The sequence below is a fragment of the Chelmon rostratus genome, chromosome 23 (assembly GCF_017976325.1).
Source record: "Chelmon rostratus isolate fCheRos1 chromosome 23, fCheRos1.pri, whole genome shotgun sequence".
In the NCBI taxonomy this organism is placed as follows: Eukaryota; Metazoa; Chordata; class Actinopteri; order Chaetodontiformes; family Chaetodontidae; genus Chelmon; species Chelmon rostratus.
In genome coordinates this window covers 11,018,149-11,042,170 of record NC_055680.1, presented here as the reverse complement: position 1 = coordinate 11,042,170, position 24,022 = coordinate 11,018,149, and the positions used below count along the sequence as shown (strand labels likewise).

Genomic DNA, 24,022 nt, shown 5'->3' with positions numbered 1-24,022 from the left:
GAATATGTCCCAATAGAACAATTACTATTACATCTCTGGAAGAAATCACTGTAACTCAAAACTTCACCATCTTTGTGCATCATTTGCCCAGATTCCTTTCTCGATCCAACCCCTGTAAATACAAATTTTGTCTGATTTAAAATGGACCTATTGTTCCATATAGGAGTGTTGTGTGGGATAAAATTATTCTTGCAGGCTACAGAAATGTCATTTATCAAAGCTGCAAAACTGAAAACTCCCTGTAATAATTCACCTAATACCAGAAAAAAGAAAGAAAGAAAGAAAGAAATACTGCGGTTCTCCAGAGGAAACAATATTTGGACTTTTGCTGAAAATAAAAATGCACCAAAAGCTTTGATGGAGCTGGACAGTATAAACTTTGAATCTGTGTGCACAGCTTACCGGTCTGCTGTGCAGAAAAAAAAAAAGTAGGTTAATTAAAGAAGAAATTGTGGAGGGATTGCTGGCTTATAGGTGTCCGGTTATACTATACAGTAACAAAATGTTGACCCACATCTTAAATTCTATGTTGCTTAATTGTCAAAAGTAAAATTAAAGGTATTTAAGTTCAATAACAGAGAGATAAAAATCATGTTATATAAAAAATCGGCACTTGCATTAAGTATTGGATGTGGTAAACCATTTAAATCTATCTTAACTGAAAGAAAACAGCAACATTATTGATAGCGTATACTCACTTAAAGAAGCAATACCACAAAATAATTAATTACAAAGGAAAAAGCTCTGCGTTCAAAATGTTATGTAAAGGCACAGCCGTATTGACATGTACGTCAGCTATCAAAAAAGCACTCAGCAGTGCTGTAATGTTTGTGATGCGGGTCCAGTTTTAACTGCTTCATGATGCACTGTTGGCATGTCTAATAGAAATATGAAGTAGCATGAAATGCAAATACTTGCATACAGTGCATGAGTACCACTCCCCACTGGTGAATCTATGTGACAGTTCAACTGACAAATCTGGGAATACCTTTTGGTGCTTTCCTGAAGTACATATTTGGGCTATTGGTGAATCTGTGTGTATATTGTGGCCCAGCAGTAAGAAGCACCAAACCCAGATATCTACAGCATATTAACATCAGCATATAGTATGTGCTCTATATCTACTCCACAGTCACACTGTCAGCCAAAGTATGTCAAGGCCTTGGCTGTGTGACAAAGTTCATGCTCACAAACTGACTTATTTTGAATAACCTTTTAAAATGATTAAGTCTGAACAGTATGTAAGTATCAAATTTATTCTCAAATACACAAACAAAGGTGGCGATATGAAATCAAACAACATGACACTGTCAATGTCATTCTTTCTGAAATGTTGAATCTTCATTTAGCACCTTAATAGTTCGGTTATACATGATTTATATAGTCACTCATACAAAAATGAAATGGGTGAATAATGCGAGTCAGTAACATAAAAATAAGCATGGGGAGCTGGGGCGTTTTGATCGCAGTTACTTAAAGATATACACTGGATGTAATCAGAAAGTACCGCTTTCAGCGTCTCGTCTTTTCACCTATTAGTACCTTTAAGCCTCTACAGTCCCATACGTAGAACTCCTCACAATAAGAGTTATCTGACGACTAGTCCTAGACAGTGATTACTAAACACAAGTCCACCTGACATTTTTGGACCTATTTTCTTTTCACATTAGAGCTTGCTGTTCTGTATTGTTGCATTTACATAGGAGTAGTAGATATACATACAGAGAAGGTCATTGTCAAACAATGCTGGAACAAGATGAGTTATTTTATGTACCTGGAGTGTGAAAATGTCTCTAAACAATGCAAAGAGTAAGGCACTTGATATACTCCTGTGCTGCCAACGAATCTGGCATGATGATCCAGATATGTCTGCAGGATTATATCCTTTTCAAGTACACAGTGTACCTGGCACCCTCTAGTGTTAACCTGTGGTCTGTGCGCTTCCTGGATGGACAGCTCTGACACAAGTAGCTGGTTCGGGAAGGTGATTCCCTTCCTAAAATATAATATTTCTGTTTTGAGTATTGCAAAGCCAGAGTGCTGAGCAGCTCTGACGGGCACTCAAAATACTGTGCTGAGAGTTCGCTTCTGGAGAAAAACAAACCAGCTCACTACTGAGACAAGAAGGTAGCACTTTTCTGTCTGGATTTAGTACTGAAAAAAATGACTGTTATCAGAGTGGATTTGAATGAGAGAAACTAGACTTTGTACAGACATATAGTCAGACCATATCCCACATTAATTGTTTTAATTTCGTGTTTTATTTTCTTTGTCAATGTTAAACCCTGTTCTCACCAAATTTGCAACAAGTGCCCTCAATCCAATAGGCCCTTGTGAGCTCAAAAAGCTACCACCAGATCCTCGTCAAAACAAGTGGGAACCGTACACTAACTTCACATGAATGGTCACTTAACACCCAGACAGAAAAGCTACATGACATCCACAAAGAACTCGCTGGGGTTTCCCATGGCCAGGTGGAACGACTGGCGTGATGCAGTCAGCTCTGGGGGTACAGAGCCCAGGTCACGGGTGGGTGGGGCCCCAGGAGGCCCCCCTGGAGTGGAGGAAGGGGGCGGGGGTAGAGCGGGGTGCATGGGGCCTGTGGGCATCTGCTGCGTGTGAGGAAGAGCGTGAGCGGTTGCCATGGCCGGGTGCGGGTGCTGGGGTACCATCATCACCATCATGGGGTTGTAAGGCAGGATACCCGGAGGGTAAGGAGACATGTGGGGCGGCTGGGGCATGCGGTGATGATGCGAGCGCTGGGATGATGCGTGGCTGTGCTCGCTGGGGGCGGCTGAACCGTGGCCACGCCTCAAGCTGCTGCGGGTGGAGTATTCTGATTCGCTGCCGCTGCCGGAGCGAGAGTCACCTTCCCCGCCCCCGCCAGAGGGGGATTTCTCCCCTCCACCAGCGGTGCTGCCAGGACCTTTAGTGCTGCGACGTCGCTCGCCCTCGCTTCTTGTAGATCCACTGCTTCGACTCCCTGGGGGAAGAAAGACAATGCTGTTAGAGACAATAAGACAAAGAGATCTAAGTAGTTAATCTAGCATTAATGTCCACTACTTGTATCCTACTCAGTCAAACAAACAACCAAGCCTTTACTCAACGTCCAGGTTTGCCTATTGCGTGTCTTAACAGTTAGATTTTCTGACAACACAGCTTGTGAATACAAGGCTTTTGACAGCTGAATCTCAGATGTCAGAGCTCTTCTAGCAGGGCACTCTAGCAATTTAGTGTAGAGAGCCAAAGTGAAACCAGAACTTCCTGGTTCTGTTCCACCAGAAAGAAAACCTCATAAACTAGAATTATGCCTTGCGGTTGTATGCCTTCGCCAGGCAGTCAAGTTGCAGTTTACATCCATGTCTGTCCAGACTCATATAAGATATGTGGTGAAGACGCTGAAGCAATTTAATAAAAGGTATTAAGTGTATTTTTGGCGAAATGGAAGTTATTCCAGATATTTTCAGTAAGAAACATGCTGTCTTTACATAGTGACTATTTTCACAGAGGAGTACAGAGGATTGACAGAGAGCTTCATAACATGGCTTCACCTGAAGCTCAATATGAGCAGAACCAACGAGCTTGGGGTAGACTACAATGCTTCAAATAAGGACTTAAAAGAGACAGATTCTTAAAAAAACTCTAAAAACTGAACCAACAAAGGCATAGATTTTTTTTGTTCCTAATACGGGAGGGAGGGAGAGAGAGAGAGAGAGAGAGAGAGAGAGAGAGAGAGAGAGAGAGAGAGAGAGAGAGAGAGAGAGAGAGAGAGAGAGAGAGAGAAGAAAGAAAGAAAGAAAGAAAGAAAGAAAGAAAGAAAGAAAGAAAGAAAGAAAGAAAGAAAGAAAGAAAGAAAGAAAGAAAGAAAGAAAGAAAGAAAGAAAGAAAGAAAGAAAGAAAGAAAGAAAGAAAGAAAGAAAGAAAGGAAGGAAGAAAGAAAGAAAGAAGCAGTATGGTCCTTTAATGATGATCTAACAGTCTGTGCTCACCTTCGCTGTGCTGGCTGCCGGTGCTGCCGGGGGCGTAGCTGTAGCTGGTGAGCTCGTGGTACGGAGGTGGCTGGCTGGAGAAGGCATGTGTGGGGTAGGGCTGATAGGGGAAGGTGTGCATCATGGGCCACGGGGAGGCTCCAGGGAGAGGCAGGGGGGCCAAAGTGTCCTGGTCTGAGGCCCCGCTGGAGCCGTCATTGTCATTCAGGGACAAGTTGGCCATGTCTAGTTCGGAGATAAGAGGGAGGAGAAGAACAATGGAGGGACTGAATAACCAAATGTGTTGGTAGGATAAGAGCCTGAACAAGTTGAACAAATGATACCAGTTCTGCCGACATAAAATGTCCCTTCAAGACCTAAACAGACTCATTACATTACGTACAAGCCTCTTCATCTTGGTATTGTAGCTTGTGGACAGTTTTTTCTTTTGTCTGCTTGTTATCAATTGCTTTCTGCACATTCCAAATTTAGGTGTGGCAGGACATTAAAGAAATCCTTTCATAACTCAAATGTCACATGTTTGACGCCTACAACGACCAGCGTGTCCACAAAAGGCATGTGTGCAAATGTGATTATGCATAACATTCATGCAGACTGAACCCAGTCAGGCGTTACTCACAGTTCTCACAGTCGCTTAAATCTCCGAAGACATAGTAACACTGCTCGGAGAAGGTGATCTTGTTGACGGTGTGTCGGATGAAGCCGGCCTTCAGCAGGTTGCTGGCGTACTTCCTGGCTTCACGGCGGTCCTGGAATCCCTCGATGTGGTGGAACAGCCACTCCACTACGTCTGAGCCTGGTGGTGGATGCATGAAATGTAAGATAAGACAGAATACAGATTCATAATAAAATCAATAAATGCATATCATCTATGCACACAAAACTGAAAAAATACGTATAAAAGTAAAAGGGATGTAAATAGGAATGAACAGCAGTCGATTGAGATAAAAAATAATCACCTACTCTAAATGCACATTCATGCAAATAGTGAAGTGAGTGAGTTTAGTGTAACAATCTGGCATCACATAGAAAAAACATTTGGAACACAACTTGATGAAAAAGGTGCATTTAAGGTAATTCAACTTCCATTATTCCTGTTCAGTGAGTGGCTGTTAAGTGTATTGTTCCCAGATCAGGATTTCGCCAAAATACTTTAATTATGTTGTGACAATAGTCTGAGTGAAGTCTGTGCAGGTCGTCTTCAGGGGTAATGTAGCAGCATTGCGATTTTAAAGACACTACAGGCTACAGCCTCAAAAATGTCCAGGAATCGTGAATCAACACTTCCCTCTGACATTCTCAGAAACGGCACCAAAATGGTATTTTCAGAAGAACAAAAGTGTCATTCAGTCTTTGCTTGATGACTTGTTAGATAATGTTTTTTTGCAGTATTGTGACAAAATGCATCTGAATAAGAAACTACATTTTCATTTCAAAAAGCACAAAATGGACAAACATGCAGCTTGCGTAATTACTCCTTGTGATTCAGCTGCAGGTGATTCCAATTTAACAGATGTTTTCAGTCAAAACAGGCACTCAAGTTTGTACTTGAGGTATTTCTTTCCCTCCCACATGTCACACGGTTTTAATTCTGAGAACATAATGCCTGCCCTGTAAAATCCTGAGGCACAGACAGTTCATGTAACTTATATAATCTTTTTTTGTTTCCACCATGTAGTCTTACCAAGGAAAGCGTTGGGGATGGTGATTTTAAGCCACATGCGGTCCCTGACCTCCAGACCCGACTCTGGTGAGGCCATGGCCTTGGCAACCGATGCCATGTCAGAGTGCAGTGATAAGTTGAAGTCATCAAAACCTGGAGAAAGACAAAAGAGCATTTTAGTAATGCCTAAGTAGAAGAAGTCTACACATGCAGGGATAAATGACTGAGAAGTGTAATCTGAACTGGGTCAAAACTAGAAGGAAAGGAGTGTAACTTTGAGGAGGAGATCAAAGGCAGGAAAGCAGCAGACATCATTCATCACAACACAGAACGACAGCGACAAAGGCAGAAAGACTGATGTGAAAGATGATTCTCATGCCAGTGTTGTTAGGACAGAAAGATGGAAGGAGGCTCTAACAGGGAAAAGATACTTTACAATAATGAACCTCATTCAGGCGTTGAATATCTGACGGACAAAGAAACTAGGCAAGGTTTAAAAGTGGAGGATATAGTTTTATGTGAGGATTGTGTGGATTTGAAAGAACTCAGAATGAAGAGGAAAGGTGAGTTACAGCACAGAGAAAATGAGATAATGGTTAGGGAGATGGTGGAAGAGGCTCTCACGTTCAGTCTCGGTGACGGAGGAGGAAGAGGTGATGGTGCTGAGGGAGGAGCTGCCTGGGAAGGCGGGGTAGGCCCCGGTCATAGCCACAGAGTGGCTCACCCACGCCGCTGGGTCAATGGGTCGGATCGGTTCATCTGCAGAAGAGGAGAAGAGATTAGAAAACTGTTTTCATCAGTATTTTATCAACAAGGGAATCAACAGAATAGCTGGCAATCCTGCACTTACTGCGAGGCAGAGTGAAGTAGCCCTGAGGAGAAGGGTCCCAGCATTTAGCTACTGTGAGGATGATGGGCCTGGCAAACACAGAACGAAATTATCCTATATCACTGAGGACCACTTGTGTGCAGAAAAAAACTTGATCTAAGTTTCTAAAATGATCTAAAAGGAAAACAGAAACTCACCCTGGCTTGTGTACAATTTCCCTCAGTACCCGCACAGCATCGTCGTTGCTCATATTCTCAAAGTTGATGTCATTCACCTTGGCGTTGAAGCAAAAGAAAAATTTTAATTAGACAGAAACGATAACTATTCAGTAAAATTTCAAGCAACCTTTTGAAATGCTGCATGTAAAGGCTGCGTTACACATGTCTCTAATAAACAGAGGAGAAGACGGAGAGGTCGGCAAGTGGAAACAAAGCCAGTTGTTTGCCTACCGCCAATAACCCTCACAGAAGACGAAGCAAAAACAGCCGCCTTGGCCGTCTACGAGAGAAATTTACTTTGTCTTTCTTTTTCTCTGCACGTTACGGTAATATCTGAGAAGACACTGACAATGGAAACAGCTTCTTCTTCTCTCAGAGTAGAAACAGCTGATCGGTGATGTGACATAAAGGCTCACTATGTCAGAACTGTTTCCATCAACCTTTTTGAATACAAAACTTGAAAATGTGCAATTATTACATGATTTTGATTGTTCTCTTTTTATTGTTATTGCTTTGTACAGACCCAAGGAAGACTAGCGACCACTTTATTGACATTAATGGAGATCCAAATAAAGAATAAAGATTAAAATGCGTTGATGGAAAAATAGCTGTTGTCTTATGCTGTAATAGACTGACTATCTTTAGGTCTCAGAGTGTTGGTGGGACAAAACAAGCAATTTGATCACATTACCTTGGGCTTCAGGACATTTTCTGTCATTTTGACCAAGTGATTCATCAATTAATTGAGAAAAGAATCATTTGTTGCAGTTACACAGGGTTCTTTTTTATTTTCAAAAGGAAAGATGTCATCTAAATTATCATTGCTTTGAGCCTAATGGAAAAATTGTAAACACATTAAACAGATGTGTTCATATATCTCAGCACAACAAAAGGATGCAATTACAGCTGCAGCCCTGAACCAACACTGAGCTGTTCCTAAGCTGGAAAACACACTGGAAATCCTGGAATGGACCTCAAATTGTCTAAAAAATAAGTATTTATCCAGCAAAGCATTCATCTCAACAGTGATTTAAAACTAAAGTAACTTTGGTTTACAGTTAACTTCTTATTCTTCCTCACCTGCAGCAGCATGTCTCCAGGTTCGATGCGTCCGTCTGCAGCCACGGCTCCTCCCTTCATGATGGACCCGATGTAGATGCCCCCGTCCCCCCTTTCGTTGCTCTGGCCAACAATGCTGATGCCCAAGAAATTGTACTTCTCTGTGTTGTTGAGAAATCAGAATAGTGTTAACACAACACACACACATTTGAAAAAAAAAAGTGTCGCCTTCCAAGAAACACTAAGGTTCAAAGACAAGAAAAGCGTTTACAGACCCATGTTGAGAGTGACGGTGATGATGTTCAAAGACATTGTGGAGTCTGTCACACTGCTGAAGGAGGAGGCCTGAGAAGTCAAAAACCACAAATTTAACATGAGATTTAACATGAGACACTTTGTTGGAGCAAGTCATTCCAACGCCTCTCCACTCTACAAGTTCTGTATTCAGCAAAAAGGACAGTAGAGACTAATCATGCAAATACATCAGTAGCTAGAAAACACACATCAGGCAGGAAAGATAACTCAATGGCACGTACCCTCTCCAAACGTGGGGGGCGCTGTTTCCTGCGTCGGCGGTGGCGTTTAAGAAGCCTAGAGGCCGTGCTCTGCTCTGTTGCGCTGCTGAACCTACGAATTTGCGGGTCAGTGGAAGGTGGAAGGTCAGAAGAGAAACATGCCATCACAAACCTTTAATAGGGTTGTTTCTGTCTCCCCTTTTTTTGTTGCCTTTTGTATCTAAAACTAATGAAGACAATGGGGAAGCTAAGTAACCAGGAATTCTTGAGTGAATATTTTCCATTCACGTTTACCTGTGGATAGGTCATAATTCACCCTCTATATTCTAAGAGATACAAGACTACAGTAAATAATACCTCAGATATTTTAATTCAATTATCATTATCTTTTAAAATGAACACTGGCCAAAATAAAAACATATCTTATTCTCTAGAAACTTACTGTAGGAATTAGAGGTAAAACATAAATCTAACATGAAATCTAATGACACTTGCTTATTAACTAAAAGGGTTTAAGTTTGGGTGTGGTTGCATGGAGAGGAGACCATGTTTACAACAGTTTAATTGCATTTAATAGAAAAGCAAATGGTTCAATTACTATTACGTTAAGTGGAGAAGTGGTAACAGCAGACTAAACATTAACTGCTGTGAACATGTTTTTTAATTTGATGTTTTGATACACAAACATTTCTCATCACAACTACAAAATTTTACTCCGGTGTCTGAAATCCTGAGTAAACCAACCAAAGACACTCACAGCTGACCCTCCTCTCTTTCGTCAGTCTCTCACCTGCTCATGGTGTCGTCGTCCTCAGAGTCGCAGAAGCTGGTGGTTTCCAGCTCGCTGCTCATCACCGTGCTGGAGCTCTCATATCCTGCCAGGTGGCGCTCCAGTCGACTCTGGCCATTCATACGAGGACCTGGGACACCACAGAGGAAGCCCGCAAAGACAAGAGGGAAGATACTCAACGTGAATTTTCATGTTCGCTCAAGTCCGTGTTTGCCTTTCTTTCAACAGATCACAAACATTCCTCACTTTGTCCTTGATTATATCATGATCTTTTCATTGTCTGGATGTTGGCAGCGTGCCAAACCTTGATGGCACATCATCATAAAAGAGCATTTTTCACGAGCACTGGGATCTGCTTTTTCTCACCGTGTTGCTCCATGCTCTCTCTGTGCCGAGGTCTCTCTCTCCTGAAGGAAACTACAGACTCTGTTTCAGTCTGGTCGTCCAAGGTCTCCACACTGCCTGTCGCATTGGGACTGCAAAGGAAGAAGCATGATGACAGGCAGAATTAGAGCATGACAGAATTTTAACATGTAATTCTTTAATGAAGCAATTTAGAAAGTGATGGACTGCTTTTTCCAGATAGTGTGATTTAAGAGTTCAACTCCTACAGTATTGTCAGATTCAGGATGAACAGTTAAAAACAATGAAAATCAGTGCAGCAGAACCAGAGATATTGACTTTTTTTTTTTTGTAAACTGATGCTGGCCAATCACACTGACCAACTCAACACTTAATTACCATTTCCACCAAAATCATGACTTCGAACGAAACAAAATAATCTGCAATTTGCTGCAATCAGTCTTTTTTCACATATGCAGAAGTATTCCCCAAGACCTGTAAGATCAGTTCCCGCTAAAGGAACAAAAATATTTCACATAACTTATTTTACCTCCACTTGTGTAAACCTCTACTGCTTTTAATCCTTTAAAGCAGACAAATTAGTTATTAGAGCCAAAAAGTATGACCTCAATCTGGAGCTTCGTGAGTTATGTTGATTATTTGGCAGCTGAACAGTTTTGGAATAGGTTGAAAAAATGTTGCTTCCCCCTTTGTGAACTGTAAACTTATGAATACATCTAGCAGGCAGTGTTTGCCTTTATCAACTTCATTTTGTATGTGAGCCTGCACGCAGAAATATGCCTCAATGAAAGCACAGAAGACAACATACTGCACAGTGCATCGGGGGCTGCCCCCTTCCTGACTTAGACTCTATATATGCAGGCCACAGACTGTTTGTACCGCTTTCATCGGGAAAGCGTACAGAAACATTCACACCACCACCAACAGACTAAGGGACAGCTTCTTCCCCAGGTCTGTCAGAGCTATTACCCCCTGCAGCCCCTCACTGGAGTGAGAGGCTGTGAGAACTATGAGTCACTGCACACTGCACTGTGTCCACCTTCACCTGCACCTGCACCTTCTGTGTACTTAACGTTTAAGCACACACACGCTTATCCAAATTGTCAACTGCACTCAGTATATACATTTTAGTATATTTCAGCTGTTGTTGGTATATTTTATTGTTTACTGTTTTAGTATATTTTTATTGTCTTAGTATATTTTTATTTCTGGTATATTTTTATTGCATTTACACAAATTTTTACTGCATGTTAGTTTATTTTATTCTATCATCTTTATTATATTCTATTATCTTTCTTATCTTTCTTATTATCCTGTTTCTAACACAGGGGTTGCAATGCAAATTTCGTTGACATGTTATGCTCAATGACAATAAATCTTCAAGCAATCTTGAATACCACAAACAATAGTTAGAATGCTTAAAGGTATACAGTACACTTTTTGACAACATGATCCAGTTACACTTGTCATTTCTGTCAGGCCTTGACACATGATCAGATCTGATATTATGAGATCTCATTACACTGTATCCAAATCTGAAACTTTAATCTCTCGCAGCTGTACTTAAATCTTCAGAGACAAGATCAGATGACAGGAGACCTGTTGGTCTGTCATGCGTAAACACGGTTTCACTGGTAATAGCAAGTCAATTGTGTCAGGACAGGAAGGAAGCACTGCATGAAATGGTTTTAGTTTTTTAGAAAATGCTTGCAGTCTATTTTGTCCATGTGCAGAAATCCACAGATACATTGAGTAGAGTAGAGCTTTACTGTCCCTTTTAGGCAACTTAGTTTGAAGACAATGGTCAGTGAATCAAATTTCTCAAATACAAAAAAAGCACAGACACAAGCTGATATCGGTCCAGCTTTAAGTCATTTTTGTCACTTTCAAGAGTCACCAAATCCAAATGAGCCAGAAGAAGCCAGAATCCACAGGACCAACCCATCGCATCAACAGCTGGTAACTGTCCAAAGTGCATGCAGCAACAAGCATCCCAGTCAGCCTACATGGGGCAGCAGACTTCAGACATATACACATTTACAAATGTGCTGACTAAATAGGTAGACAGGCAAGGTCTTGTGGTTCATGAAGAAAAGCCAGATGAAAAAAAGAGAGACTTTTCTTCATCAGACAGTCACAGTGACCTTAAAATGTAAATTATATTTAATTTTCCAGCTTGAGCAAAGGTGTTGATCCAGCTCCAAATACGGCATGGAAAAAAAGTAGCGTGGTTAATTCTCCAACTGGCTGCAAAACGCACTTTCAGCAAAACTAAAAAAGAAATTGTTTAATTTGAACTTGGGTTTCAAAAACCATGAAGCCACCTTCCTACAGTCACAGGAGACAGACAGGATGAGGTCCAAAGAAAGCAAATGAATGAGAGCGCCACAGCTGTAAAGGGATGTGAACTGCATTTGACCCCTAAAACAAACTTAAAGAACTCCAGACAACATACTTCTCAAGGAACTAAGAACGATGGTAAGAAGCCATTAAAATATACAGATACTCAGTTTGTTTTGGACACCACTGGCCCTACTGAAACTTCAGTAATGGCTTCCACTCATTTTAGTAGGACAACATGGACACTACAGAGAGTAGTGAAAGATAAAAAGACAATTATTGAGAGGGTCTTTTTTTTTTATCTGTGACTGGACTGCCTTGTGGTTTCACACTCTTAAAAGCCACCATAATCACTATCTTTGCGTTAACAATTGATCAAATAACTGAGTGCAATGTGAAAGGGATAGTTTGTTGTGACAAAATTACAGAGAGTTATCACCTGACTCTTCAGTTCCCTTCTTTCAGAACCTTGTTTTGGTTTGCAGCCTGCAACTTACACTGTTTTGGTTCAGTCCCAATGCTCGCATTTACACCATTTCAATGCAAAAGCTCTGATAAACCAATTACATGATGCAGCGCCAACACTTAATAGCAAACAGCAAAGTTAGCGACTAACTAAGCATTCAGCAGCTGAAGAGACAGATATTTCTCTCAAGTAATACAGAACTAAATTGAGAGTGAATATTGGACTTTTCACCATCAGTTTGCTTAATGGTGCAGCTTTTATAATATTTTAAATCAAAACCAAAGCATACTTAAATAAAGTGAGGGTAATGAAATACCAATAGACACAATATTAAGATTTAAAAAGAAAGAAAATGCAAGAAGTGTGAGTGTAAATCAAGTTTTAAAATCAAGTCTGTCTGTATGTTTAATGTACTGAAAGCTTCTCCCAGTACATGTAATGTTAACAACATGGGCGGCCCCAGCTGAGATCAGGTTCAAATGAGCTGTAGTATTCTTGCTGTTCTTGTTGTAACTTGATACTGGGAGTGTACGAGATATTCAGGAAAAAATACAGTATCTACATTACAGCCATGGGAAAAGCACAAGTGTTTGCTGAGTATTAAGATACTGGTGAAATGTGGAGCTTTGAGAAGGTTTTCTGGTCTTGTGATGCTAAATCGAATGAGCATGTGTGCTTAGCTTACTGGAAGGAGGGCGGCCTGGAGTCCCCTATGCCCCCGGTCCTCTCTGCAGGTGGGGGTGGAAGGGGCGGAGGAGGAGGCGAAGGCTGTGTCGTTGTTTCCACAGGGGGGACCACTGCCACCGGAGGCTCTGCTGCTGGAGTGTCTGAAGATACCAACTGAAAAAAGGGAGTTAAAAAAAGACAGATTAGGAGACAAAAACAGCAAGGTAAAGGTAGTGAAGCAGGACGAAAACGAGTGGAAAAAAGGTAACAAAATATGTGGAGTGGAGAGAAATTGGCACAAAGCGGGTGGTACAAATTGAGAGAGGGACCAGGAGAAGTGAGGGTGAGAAAATGAGGGGAGTGAAAGGAGGCGCAGGAGGGAGGTGGAGGGAGAACGGGTAAGATGTCAATTACTTTGACACACAAACACTGTACTCTTTTCAGATGGACGTCTCAAGGGCATACTGAAATGCTATACTACACTTAACCCGTCTCTCTTCATTATACGACAAAAGTGCCCACACACACACAGAGGTAACACACATCAACAATTAGGATGAATGCCATGCAGCATCCAATTACCAGCTCCATAAAAACACACACGGGAAACGAATGAGATGTAGTTAAGACCAGTTGACTGATAAATATGGGCATATTTGGCTAAAATATGAGAAAAAATATAGTCTTTAAATGCTAGTAAAATTCTAAATCCGCACATTTCGACACCAGAGCACTTTGTTCCGTAGCTTTTGGATGTTTGGTGCATTCAATGAGTTCAGATAAACAAGCTTTGCCTTCACCGTCAAAATAATTTAACCAAATGGAGCCTGTTCAGACTGACGTTTGCCCTCTTTACTGAGTCACTCCCTGCTCTTCCCTCCCCACTAATGGCTATGAAACACTCGTCTTCTGGGATCCCTGCATCCGTTTTGGCCAGCAGATCACATATCAGTCCCCCTGGTCTCTGAGCTTTGTTCCCCCTCTTTTAATGCCTCCCCTCGTTCTTATGCACTTAACAGATGCTTTGGCCTCAAACCTGCTTATCTGGGCCCAGGCTTGATGTTTTGTCTCTATTCAAATGTAACCTGCAGGGTGGGGTGCAACAACTGGGCCTTCTGCTAGAGAAATGGAAAGTATGAAAACTGTGCCTGGCAACTTACTGTACTGTAACCAGTAACAAGATGTGCTGCTTGTAGCTCGCAAGCTTGAGTGTCGATTAACACAACGAGAGAAACATTTGCTTTCCTCATGGTTTGTTCAGACAACTGAAAGGCTCCACATCTTCAAATAATCATTGTAATGTGCAGATTTGTTAGATTATGTCATGTAACTGGAGACTTTTGACACTCAGTGGCTTTCAAACTGCTCACACAGCAACACTAAATAACACATTAATAACGTTTCAGGGTTTTTTTCTGTGATGATATGACAAATACACAGTATGACTTGCCAAAGATTCAGTGACGCTGTGCTGAGCCAATGTAGTTTGTCTGCTTGGTTTAAAGCTTATATAATAGCTGATGAGCTCTTCTCTCAGGATTTTTGGCTCTGCTGGTACTCAACAGGGTGCTTCTGCTTGAGGTGGTGAAATAAGCTTATTGTGTTGCCTCGTTTTGTTGTTACAGTTACCTTACGCTTCTTATGTGTACTGTGGTATGTTGTTCATCAGATCTTTTGCAAGCAAATCACTTCCACACGAGTCCCTCGCCTTTTTGGAACTAACTTCTCCACCGTGGAGCCAGTAAATTGTTGCTTTCAGCCTTGCTTGTTGTCGCTGTGCCTGGCAGTATGTCATCTTTACAGCAACAAGTCAGACTAATGCCATTATCACAACGTGCATTTTTTTGTCATATTCAAAATGATTCCGGTATTATCGCAAACGATATATGGCGCAGCCCTAATGCAGTCCTGACTGTAGTCTTTAAAGGCTTGCTTTTTCTCCTCGCAAGTATGTAAAACTCAAAAATGACAAAACGACTATCAGGAGTTTTCTGTCCTTTCCAAAAATTCAACTTCTTTTAGGAATCTTAATTTGCTGGTTGCCTGCAAAAATGCAATATCAAAAAATGATAATTGGTATAAAAATGAACTTTCTAGGTCTAAAGAAATGGATATAATATGGGAGATATCCATGATGGGAATAACTTTCTCAGAATATGAGACAAATGGATTTTCTTCACTGTTATCAATGAGAACAGATAAATCTAAGGAGATGTGCATTTTAAGACGAGTAAGAAATATATATTAGTATACTCCGATTGTCTCTTACACTTCTGTTTTCTACCTTTTCCTGTGTAAAATATCTTTAAATGTAAGAAATAAAAAGTGATAAAACTATGTCATGAAATGAGACTAGTCTCAATTTTATTCTATTTATGCATACTTTGATATGTTGTTGTGGAACAAAAAAGAGCAGACAGAGATCAAATAAATGCAAAGATGAACAGTTTTACAGTCTAGCTAAACTACCAGTACATGTGACTGGCTATAGTGACTCAGACTGTGGCTAAAGCAGTTTTTTTTTTCTCATAGATCTTGTGAGACTGTTTCCTCCTGTTTAACCTGGCTGGACAGTTAGTCTGGTTCAGGTTTCTGTCTCTTTCCAGCAGATTTTTTTTCCAAGATCTTTTTTCTTTTCCAACAAATACTCAGCAAAGCACCAAAGGCCCAAACTAGAAAAGAGTCCATGATGTTGCAATATGCTACACATTAATGCAAAGTCAATTAATTAAAATACTTCATTTTCACTCCTGCTTGTTAGACAAGATCATTAGTCTGAGGGAGGTCTGGGGGAATGCACAGGAAGAGGAAAAGTGGTTTCTGAAAACAGCCCCTGGCTGATGATGCTGGCTGACTTTTGAGATAAAAGCCACGTCTTAACATTTCACAGAAGCCTCAGTGGGAAGAAATTGAAATGAGGTCATTTATGGATTTAGTGCAATGGTCACTGGTGAAATCTGGAAAGCTTCCACTACCACTTTTATTACCAATAGGTTTATTATTACTTACCCATGACACCACTCTGCCGTTGAAACAAGGCAACTTGGCACCGTCGTCGGAAATCTCTTCCTTCACCACCCTGAAAAAGCAAGCGACAAAGTGAGGTTCAGAAGGTGTAAATTGTTCTCCCTTCATAATATTATGGCATGGTGCATGGTGTCTGGTACAGCAGGGTGGAGGAAAGAGGCCTGAACGCAACACCAAGGTTTTACTCTAGTCATTAAGAAAAAAAGCTTAACTGCTGGGGAATTAAATAGTTTACATTACTGGCACATTATATTAAACACATTAGGCTATGACAACAACATGACTGCACACCATCAAAGGCTGGGCTTAATTCTAAAATGCTCCTAAAATATGTTTAGACAAGCTGCTCTCGTTCGTCTGCTATATTCCTTTAACATGTGTTACCACGTGTTCCATGGATCAGTCTGCTGCGAACACAACCGACTGAAGTGGCTCTAGCTGAGCAATGCTTTAGCTTTAATCACTCAACATAACAGCCATAAACTCCCTTCAGACTTGAAACTGATTCTCCAGAAAGTCGTGTTAAAGTTACATCGAGATGATTTAAGGCTTTTGTATGCAGGGCTGATGGGATTTTTTGGCCCTAATCCCAGTCAGTCATTTAATATTGAGTATCTGCTGATTCTGAGTAAGATCCATCTACTTATCTTGAGCTAAATGGTAAATAAATATGCATCCAACAGATTTAAAAGGCACTCTGCTGGAGTTGTTAGAACCACGGTTACCGAGTCGAGGTTCCTCCCTCACAAAAGATCTTTGGCTCAGCACTGAAGAGAGCACTTCAACAGACAACAGGACTGTTTCATTTTAATCAAATTACTCACGGAATAACAGTTAATTAATGACCTGCCACTGACAAGGTTTGTAAGTCCCAGCTAAAAATGAGAAGCTGCTACCTGAGTGTTTTGAACACTGAGCTCCGTTAATGAGAAAGAGAGAGGCACGAGAACAGATTAGTCAGCATCCACGCTTGGCGAAGCAACACCCGTGTCTGAACTTGGAGTCAGCCGCACCATTAACACACACCAGTTTTCAATGGCGTGTAAGCAAAAAGCTGCACTGTAGTGTGCTACACTCGGCGACACTGCTCCACTCTACTCAACAAGAGCAGCACAATAATTTAATAAGTCTGTCAGCTCTGACAGTCTCATGGTGTAACATGAGGTCAACCACACCTACTGCCGGCTTTTCAACATGACTACACATTTTCATTTTACTTTTACACATTAAAAGTGTTTTATCCTTCACGACATAAATGTCCCTGCGAGGGATTTATTTTGTTTATCTCATCTTAGTGTGATTTTATAGTGTTGTAAGTGGTATTTACTGGCCACTAGAAGCAACCACTCACTCATTCAGTGTCAACTTGCATCATCAAAACAAAATCCACTTGTAATGAAAGTGCGATTATATCTCTGAGATTATACTCTGATCTAATCTTGTTACCAAAATACCACCAACGCCATGAAGCTACGAATTAGCACAGCAGATATCAAAGACAGGAACAAATAACCTCAATATGCTTCCTCCTGCAAGCGACAGACGCTATGGCATTTCTTCTGTCACAGCAGTAAGCTAAAACACACACTCTTACCGTTTTTGAGCCTCCTTGCTAATTACACAACCCTGTAAATATGCATGCAAATCCAATACACATAACAACAAAAACCTCTCAGTAACAGCCACGGCGAGAACCCAGTGTCCACATGGCCAAAGCTCCTTAAAGGCAACGCATCCGTCTGGCTACTCTTCCCTCCACCGTACTCTTCCTCCATGTTTGTCAGAAAGGCAAACATTCTGCTTCAGCTGTGTAATTTCCCCCCAGCAGCCTCCCACTATGTTATTACAGTAGTTCACTTGGACAGAGGCTGGGCACAAGTGCTACAGAGAGGACACTTGACTGCTTCAACCCCTTCAAAAGTTTTCTTTTTCCAGCTTCAACTGCCAATGTGCCTCCTCTTAGTATGTGTGTGAGACTTGGTCAAGCTCCACTGGGCTTTCGTAAGCAGCTGTTGAGAGCCGGTTTTGTGGCCGAGTGTGAGCATACGGCCAGATTGTTGTGGGCACTGGTGGGGAACTGTTGCAGGAAGACTTAGCTTTAGAGAGCGTGTGTGTGTGTGTGGCTACTGAAAGTTAGTTAACAAACAAGCTTTTCCTCCATCTGATTCATTTAACGCTTCCCCCCCCATGCGTTGCGGGAAACTGCATCTAGACAGCAGATGAAGAGATGCAACATTCTTCTCCAGAGAGCGTAATTGTCTTCATTCCTCAGCCCTCCAAACAAACAAGTGACCACAGTCAAGAGTAATTTCACACACACTCTGAAATTCCTCGAATAATGCACAAACAACCAAGAAATGTGCAGAGTCCTGTCGGATTTAATACAACCTGAAGTTCTTCGCCCCCACTTCCCTTTTTTCCAGTCTCTTGCTACCATTAAATTCCTCAAACCCAACACGGCATCTCCTTTCTCACAATTAATCGTCCTCATGCAGCTCCTTGATCCCCCTTACCAACAGGAGTACACAGAAGAATATCTAATAACTCTCAGCAAACACCACCCCACTCTTTTTCCCCCCCTTTCTTCTCCCCGTGGACTCCCTAGACACCCAGCAAATGGCCTCCGTCCAGCCCCAGGTTTCCAGCACCGGCCCTCGCCTGCCCTATTCCATAGATCTCCCCCACTGCCACACACACAGCTCTGGCCGACAGCTGGCCTCGTACCAGGGCAAATGAAAACACACACTATTACACACTCCTCTCCTGGGTCAGAGAGGGGGGAAGAAACGTCCCTATTTTGATTGGACAGCTGACTAAGAGCTGTGTTTGAAATTTTTCATCTGAACTCATTTTGAGATACTCGAACAAGAGAGTGTGATGCCAGGCTGCGCAGTTTAAGTGAAGAACTGGGTATTTTTCGGCCTTACTCTCTTTGAGAGACTTTCCTTGCTCTGCTGAGGGAAGTTTGGCGTGGGTGGCTCTTCTGAGATGAGGGCATTTCGCCTTCGGAAACCAACACTGTACGCTCACTTACAAGCACATAGGGTCTAATGGTAATCATGTTCTGTCTGGTTACACAGGGACAAGCTCTTAATGTGACAGCTAAGTTAATTACACTGTTGATTGTGGTGGGATGAGTCAAATTAAAATAACAAATGATGACCGTTAAAGGTGTAAAAAGAAGGGCTCTACAGATATTATTGTGCCCATAAAAAAATGCAGATAATAGCTTATTAGGCGTACACACACAGTTGCTAGTTTATAAGGTAATCTAGCTAAAACTAACGCGCTACCTTCATGAAGACTCTAATGTTCAGTTTTTGTTGAAACTATTTTAGAAAGGTGTTAATATAACTGCAGGTGTGGGTAGCAACACACTAGAAGTTACGCACACGAGTGAAAAGGCCATTTTTATGTAAACAAACACTTTTCATGTTCCTTCTAGTTAAGTTACTTCTTCTCTTTACTTGAGTACATTTTTGAGCCAGTAATCTACTTTTTACTTTCCTAAAATTGCCATTTATACCTTTTTTATAACTAGTGTGCTCTAAATGCATGCATTTGAGTGCAGGATGGTACACCGTCCCAGTTGCCATCTACCATCTAAGAAAAAGAGGCACCGCCTGTCTTTTGACCATGATGCGATCATGACGGAGCAAAACACAGAACAAGAGGCAGCTTCCAGCAACAATCCCTGGCCACAACTGGCCACACCATTTATACCACAATCTACAAAAGACAACAGATACATGATGAGGTGCTTGTTGCGCTTCTCAAAAACAGTGAGATGTCCTCTTTTAAAAACTCCTCTTCTTACATCAACAAGCATGTTGAAAAGTCGCACATACTGTAGGTGAACATCTTGTCAGCTGAAGTTAGCTGTGTTAATTTTTCGCGTGTGACATTAATCTTTGATGCTATGATAATGACATAATCTTGTAGTTGTTAGTGGTCTGTTGGGCTTTGAAATGGATGTGCTTTAGAGAGTAGTTACTACTGCTAATTTACACTTTTACTGGAGTCATTTTTATGGGAGTAATTGCATTATTATTTGAGTACAGATTTTCAGTCCTCTATCCACCACTCTTCAACTGTATGACCATTATAAAAGATGTAATTTGTGGTGTGGTTGAACTGTATTGTCTCATGCTGAGAGGTATGTCTAATATTTAGCCTGCCCTCATTAATATAATTGTAGTAGACAATGGTAACTCCAATATTGGAGTTGCAACAAGAAGTCAATCAATTAGTCAAACAATTGATAATTCACCTGCAATTATCTTGATAATCCATTTATAGTTTATGTCATTTTATTGCAAAAACATATTTGCTGTTTTTCTCTCTGTTTTATATCATTATGAAATTAGTATAGCTGTATTTTGGACTGTTGGACAAAACACGGTATTTGAAAATGTCACATATTTTTCAAAATATTCTACCATTTCATAGACCAAACGACTGATCAAGGATACAAACTGGTTGATCAGTCTGAAATGAGCTGCAATCTTCAAGGATACTCCTGTGCAATAACAATGGACACACACTGAATTAAATTCATTTGCACAAGAACTTTGGTTAAAGTTTACTGAAAAATACTCAATATAAGCTACAGAGATGTTATATGATTATTGTCAGAAACCAAACACAAGTTCCAAGAATTAGGTTCCAGAAAGTGACATCATGACATACTCCATAAACCAGGCAGCATTTTAAGTGATTTAAAGAAGCTCACTACATTTGGGAAGCTGCATTTTTAAATAACAAAAATGGTCGAAATATCAATAATTTTTTTGGGATGTTCTGCCTAATAACACAACCCATTATTTCCACACTCCAACACCAGATGAGTATTTCTAAGGGTTACAGATTTTCTCAAAGGAATATCCCTACAAGTCAATTATTGATGTTGCTGCTATTTATATTCAAATGATCTGCATCCGAGGGGCACCTCCAGCTTGCCAACTCTGTCAAGGCCTAATGAAAAGCCATCTCATCCATTTCATCTTGGTGTTCGAGCTGATATCGCAGCTCCCTTGGCGCGAGCTCTGGTAGTGCCATCCAAAGTGGGAAAGAGGCAAATGGCCCAGCCTTAATACTCATCCAAGACTACAATGCATTTAACAGAAGCCCTAAGGGTCTCGCTGGGTGAATAAACCACAAACATGCATTCCTCTGCAGGAAAATGCACAGCGGCCACACAGAAAAAAAAAAGATTAATTGATAGAGGAGAGGAGACAGCTCTTTCTGGAGGAGTGGGCTGGGAGAAAGGGCAGAGGAAGGGAGGAAGCAAGGGAATGAAAGGATGGCTGGCAGGCCAAAGTGTTAAAGAGGGGAGACAAAACCCTGGCTTCAGTCCCGAAAGAAAGAAAAGGCAAAGGATTTCACAAGATGATGGACTGAAGGAGGGAGGGAGGGATGAGGATTAGGGCAAAGAAAAGCAGCAGGGACAGGGAATGCCTCCCATTGTAATGATGATGTTTTCTGAGAAATGTCCCAGCCTACATACCCTTAGTATTTATAAAAGCACTTGGTCATTCATCACCAGTCATTATTATAACTTTGCAGTTTCTGTTTAGGGATGTGTTGGCTGACTGGCGACCTGGCTAGCTTCATTGAGGTTCATTATGGCTCTACAATAAGTTATTACATGTGACGAACAGACGACAGCCGGTCACAAGATAGGATTGCAAGACACGCAAACAGGCATGAATTTCAATGAAGATTGCTTTTCATAATTACCCAGTTAGTTTAGGTGTTAACTTGTGCTAAGTCAATGCTCCTCTACCCAAGAAATAATGGCACATGACGGGATTATTTTCCAACGCTTGCAACTTTTGTTACACTCAGTTTATCTTGTGTTTCTACTCTTACTACTTTAGCTGTTCACAGCCTTTATCACCACTCATTTTGCATGCAAACCACAAAGCTGTTTGCTAAAGGAAAAAAAATCCACTGCAGCTCACCCGAAGTCCTGGTCCATAGACTTGAAGAAGAATTTGTAGTTTGGCTTGTTCAAGACCTGTTTAAAATCCAGCAAAGTGATATTTTCGGCAGCAATGGGTATCTTCACCAAATACGGCGTCTCCTCTTCGTCGATGTGATAAATTATTTTGGTTTCCGCCATGTCTAGGGCTTTTTCCAAGCTGGAAGTTACCACAAGAAAACACACTATGAGGCGAGGTAGCGTTAACTTTGTTGGGTAGTTAGCTAGCGGCGGAGCTAGCTAGGTGGCTAACGAGACGGCAGAGGTGAAACGATGATGGCCACTGAGATTTTCGGTCCGAGCCAGAGGACGTAAAGCGCTGTAACCCTGCTCGAAAGCTCGCTCTCCGACTGCTAAAAAGTAAAAAACTCGCATTCCCCCTGTTACCGAGGGGCGAAACACGACGGACACGCTACATTCACACGACCTAACTACAACCAACTTTTCCCCCAACAAAAACATACATGGGAGGGGGGGTCTAAAAACTTTTCACCACTTTTTGCGAGCCAACGCGGCGTGTGACGTAAGCACGTACCCCCCTTTTTTACCTACGTACTCTCCCAACCACACCACGCATCCCCCAACATTTTTATTATATTAGAGAAATATGTATTGTATATTTATACAGGAACAATAAACACTACATCAACAATTAATGCATATTCATACTCCAGCTACTTTTCTATGCTGCTGTGTGAACGCTTCTGTTAACCCCTTTTGTAATAATTTTAGGCCTATTTAGGAATATACTTTATGTTGATTTTATCTATGTTTTTATTTAATAGGTAATACTGTCGTGCAAAAGAGAAATCATCATGAGAAAATATTTTTAAAAAGACTTCACCTTCGGCCTTTCAAATTGTATTTATTAGAAGGAAAAAAAAGTACTATGTTGAGATTGTTGATGTAAAAAACTACTGTTTTTTTATTTTATTAGTGCAGTGGGACATAGTATAACAAATTAGACAAATTAAACAGACATAGGTGTGAGACAATACACAGACAATAACACAACATTGTGAGTACAAGATTTTTACTTTTGTTAGTGGGAAAACTATGTATAATATTTGTATGGATTTTTGTATGGAAGTATATGTATATGAAAATGGGTTGTGTATTCATGTATGCAAAAGTTTGACCACGGGAATGTGCAGGTACACTATGTGGAAGAAGGAGGAGAAAGAAAAAAGAAATAGTAATGATGATATTAATAATCAAATAAATAATAAGGTAGTGAATAAATAAATAAATATAAATGAGTGTTAACTGATAAGTATCAATGCTGTTTATTGTGTTTGTGTTTTCTGGTATGCAAAAATGATCTGACAGTGGGTCTCATGAGCTCATGAACAACCTTAAACAGATTAATGCATCAATATTACCAAGAACAAAAGAGATTTACACAGTCAATAAAGAAAGGAGTACACACAGAGAGAGAAGGAAACACATTATGAAAGACTTACAATTACGTTGCCTCATTGCACTATTAAATGCCATCATTAAAGCTAATAAATTATTATTATAGTTATTATTATCTGGCCTTTCGCATCCTCTTAGAAAGTTTAATCCCCACAGCCTGCACAAGTATCCACATAAAATGCTATTTTTTTCAATGAGGACTCCTGGAGGTCACTGAATTCCTTGTCTTAAAAACAGCCTCTAGGATCAGGAAATTAGTTTTGTTGTCATACAAATTGTTTACAAATATCCAGGAGCACAGATTTTTTTTCCAAATGCACACACCTGTAACAAAGTGTAAATGTGTGATGTAAGGCACCTTTATTCAATTTGTAGCATTGGCAGGACAGTCAGAGAAAGCTTTGTGAAACCTGACAGTACTTACTTAGTTGTGGTCTCAGGTCTTCTATTTCCAAATGAACCACTAGAGGGAACTCTTCATCAGTCTATCATAAAAGAAAGAGCAACAAATTATGCAGTACAGTGAGCAAGTACTGGTGTAAGAGGTGAGTTGGTCCCATAACTACTAACCAAAGTGGTCAAAATATTTTCATAAAAATTTTTTTACATTTTTTTTTTCATTTGTTTTTTGGCTTAATGTGCCAACCTACTTTTAACAGTGCTTTCCTATGGCCTATAACATGACATTATTTCAA

The 24,022-nt window shown here is 40.8% G+C and overlaps 1 protein-coding gene across 1 annotated transcript; it reads right to left on the bottom strand.

The window, feature by feature from the left end:
• Nucleotides 1-1,237: 1,237 nt before the first annotated feature.
• Nucleotides 1,238-22,371, bottom strand: dvl2 (dishevelled segment polarity protein 2). The gene is made up of 15 exons (XM_041964746.1): nucleotides 21,889-22,371; nucleotides 15,908-15,977; nucleotides 12,918-13,072; nucleotides 9,430-9,539; nucleotides 9,064-9,193; nucleotides 8,295-8,385; nucleotides 8,034-8,103; nucleotides 7,780-7,919; nucleotides 6,679-6,755; nucleotides 6,503-6,570; nucleotides 6,277-6,411; nucleotides 5,674-5,805; nucleotides 4,609-4,785; nucleotides 3,990-4,214; nucleotides 1,238-2,983 (listed from the first exon to the last, which is right to left on the bottom strand). Exons 1-15 carry the CDS (start codon nucleotides 22,047-22,049, stop codon nucleotides 2,430-2,432), a joined length of 2,295 nt encoding a protein of 764 aa, XP_041820680.1. The 5' UTR covers nucleotides 22,050-22,371; the 3' UTR covers nucleotides 1,238-2,429.
• Between the last annotated feature and the right edge of the window lie 1,651 nt (nucleotides 22,372-24,022).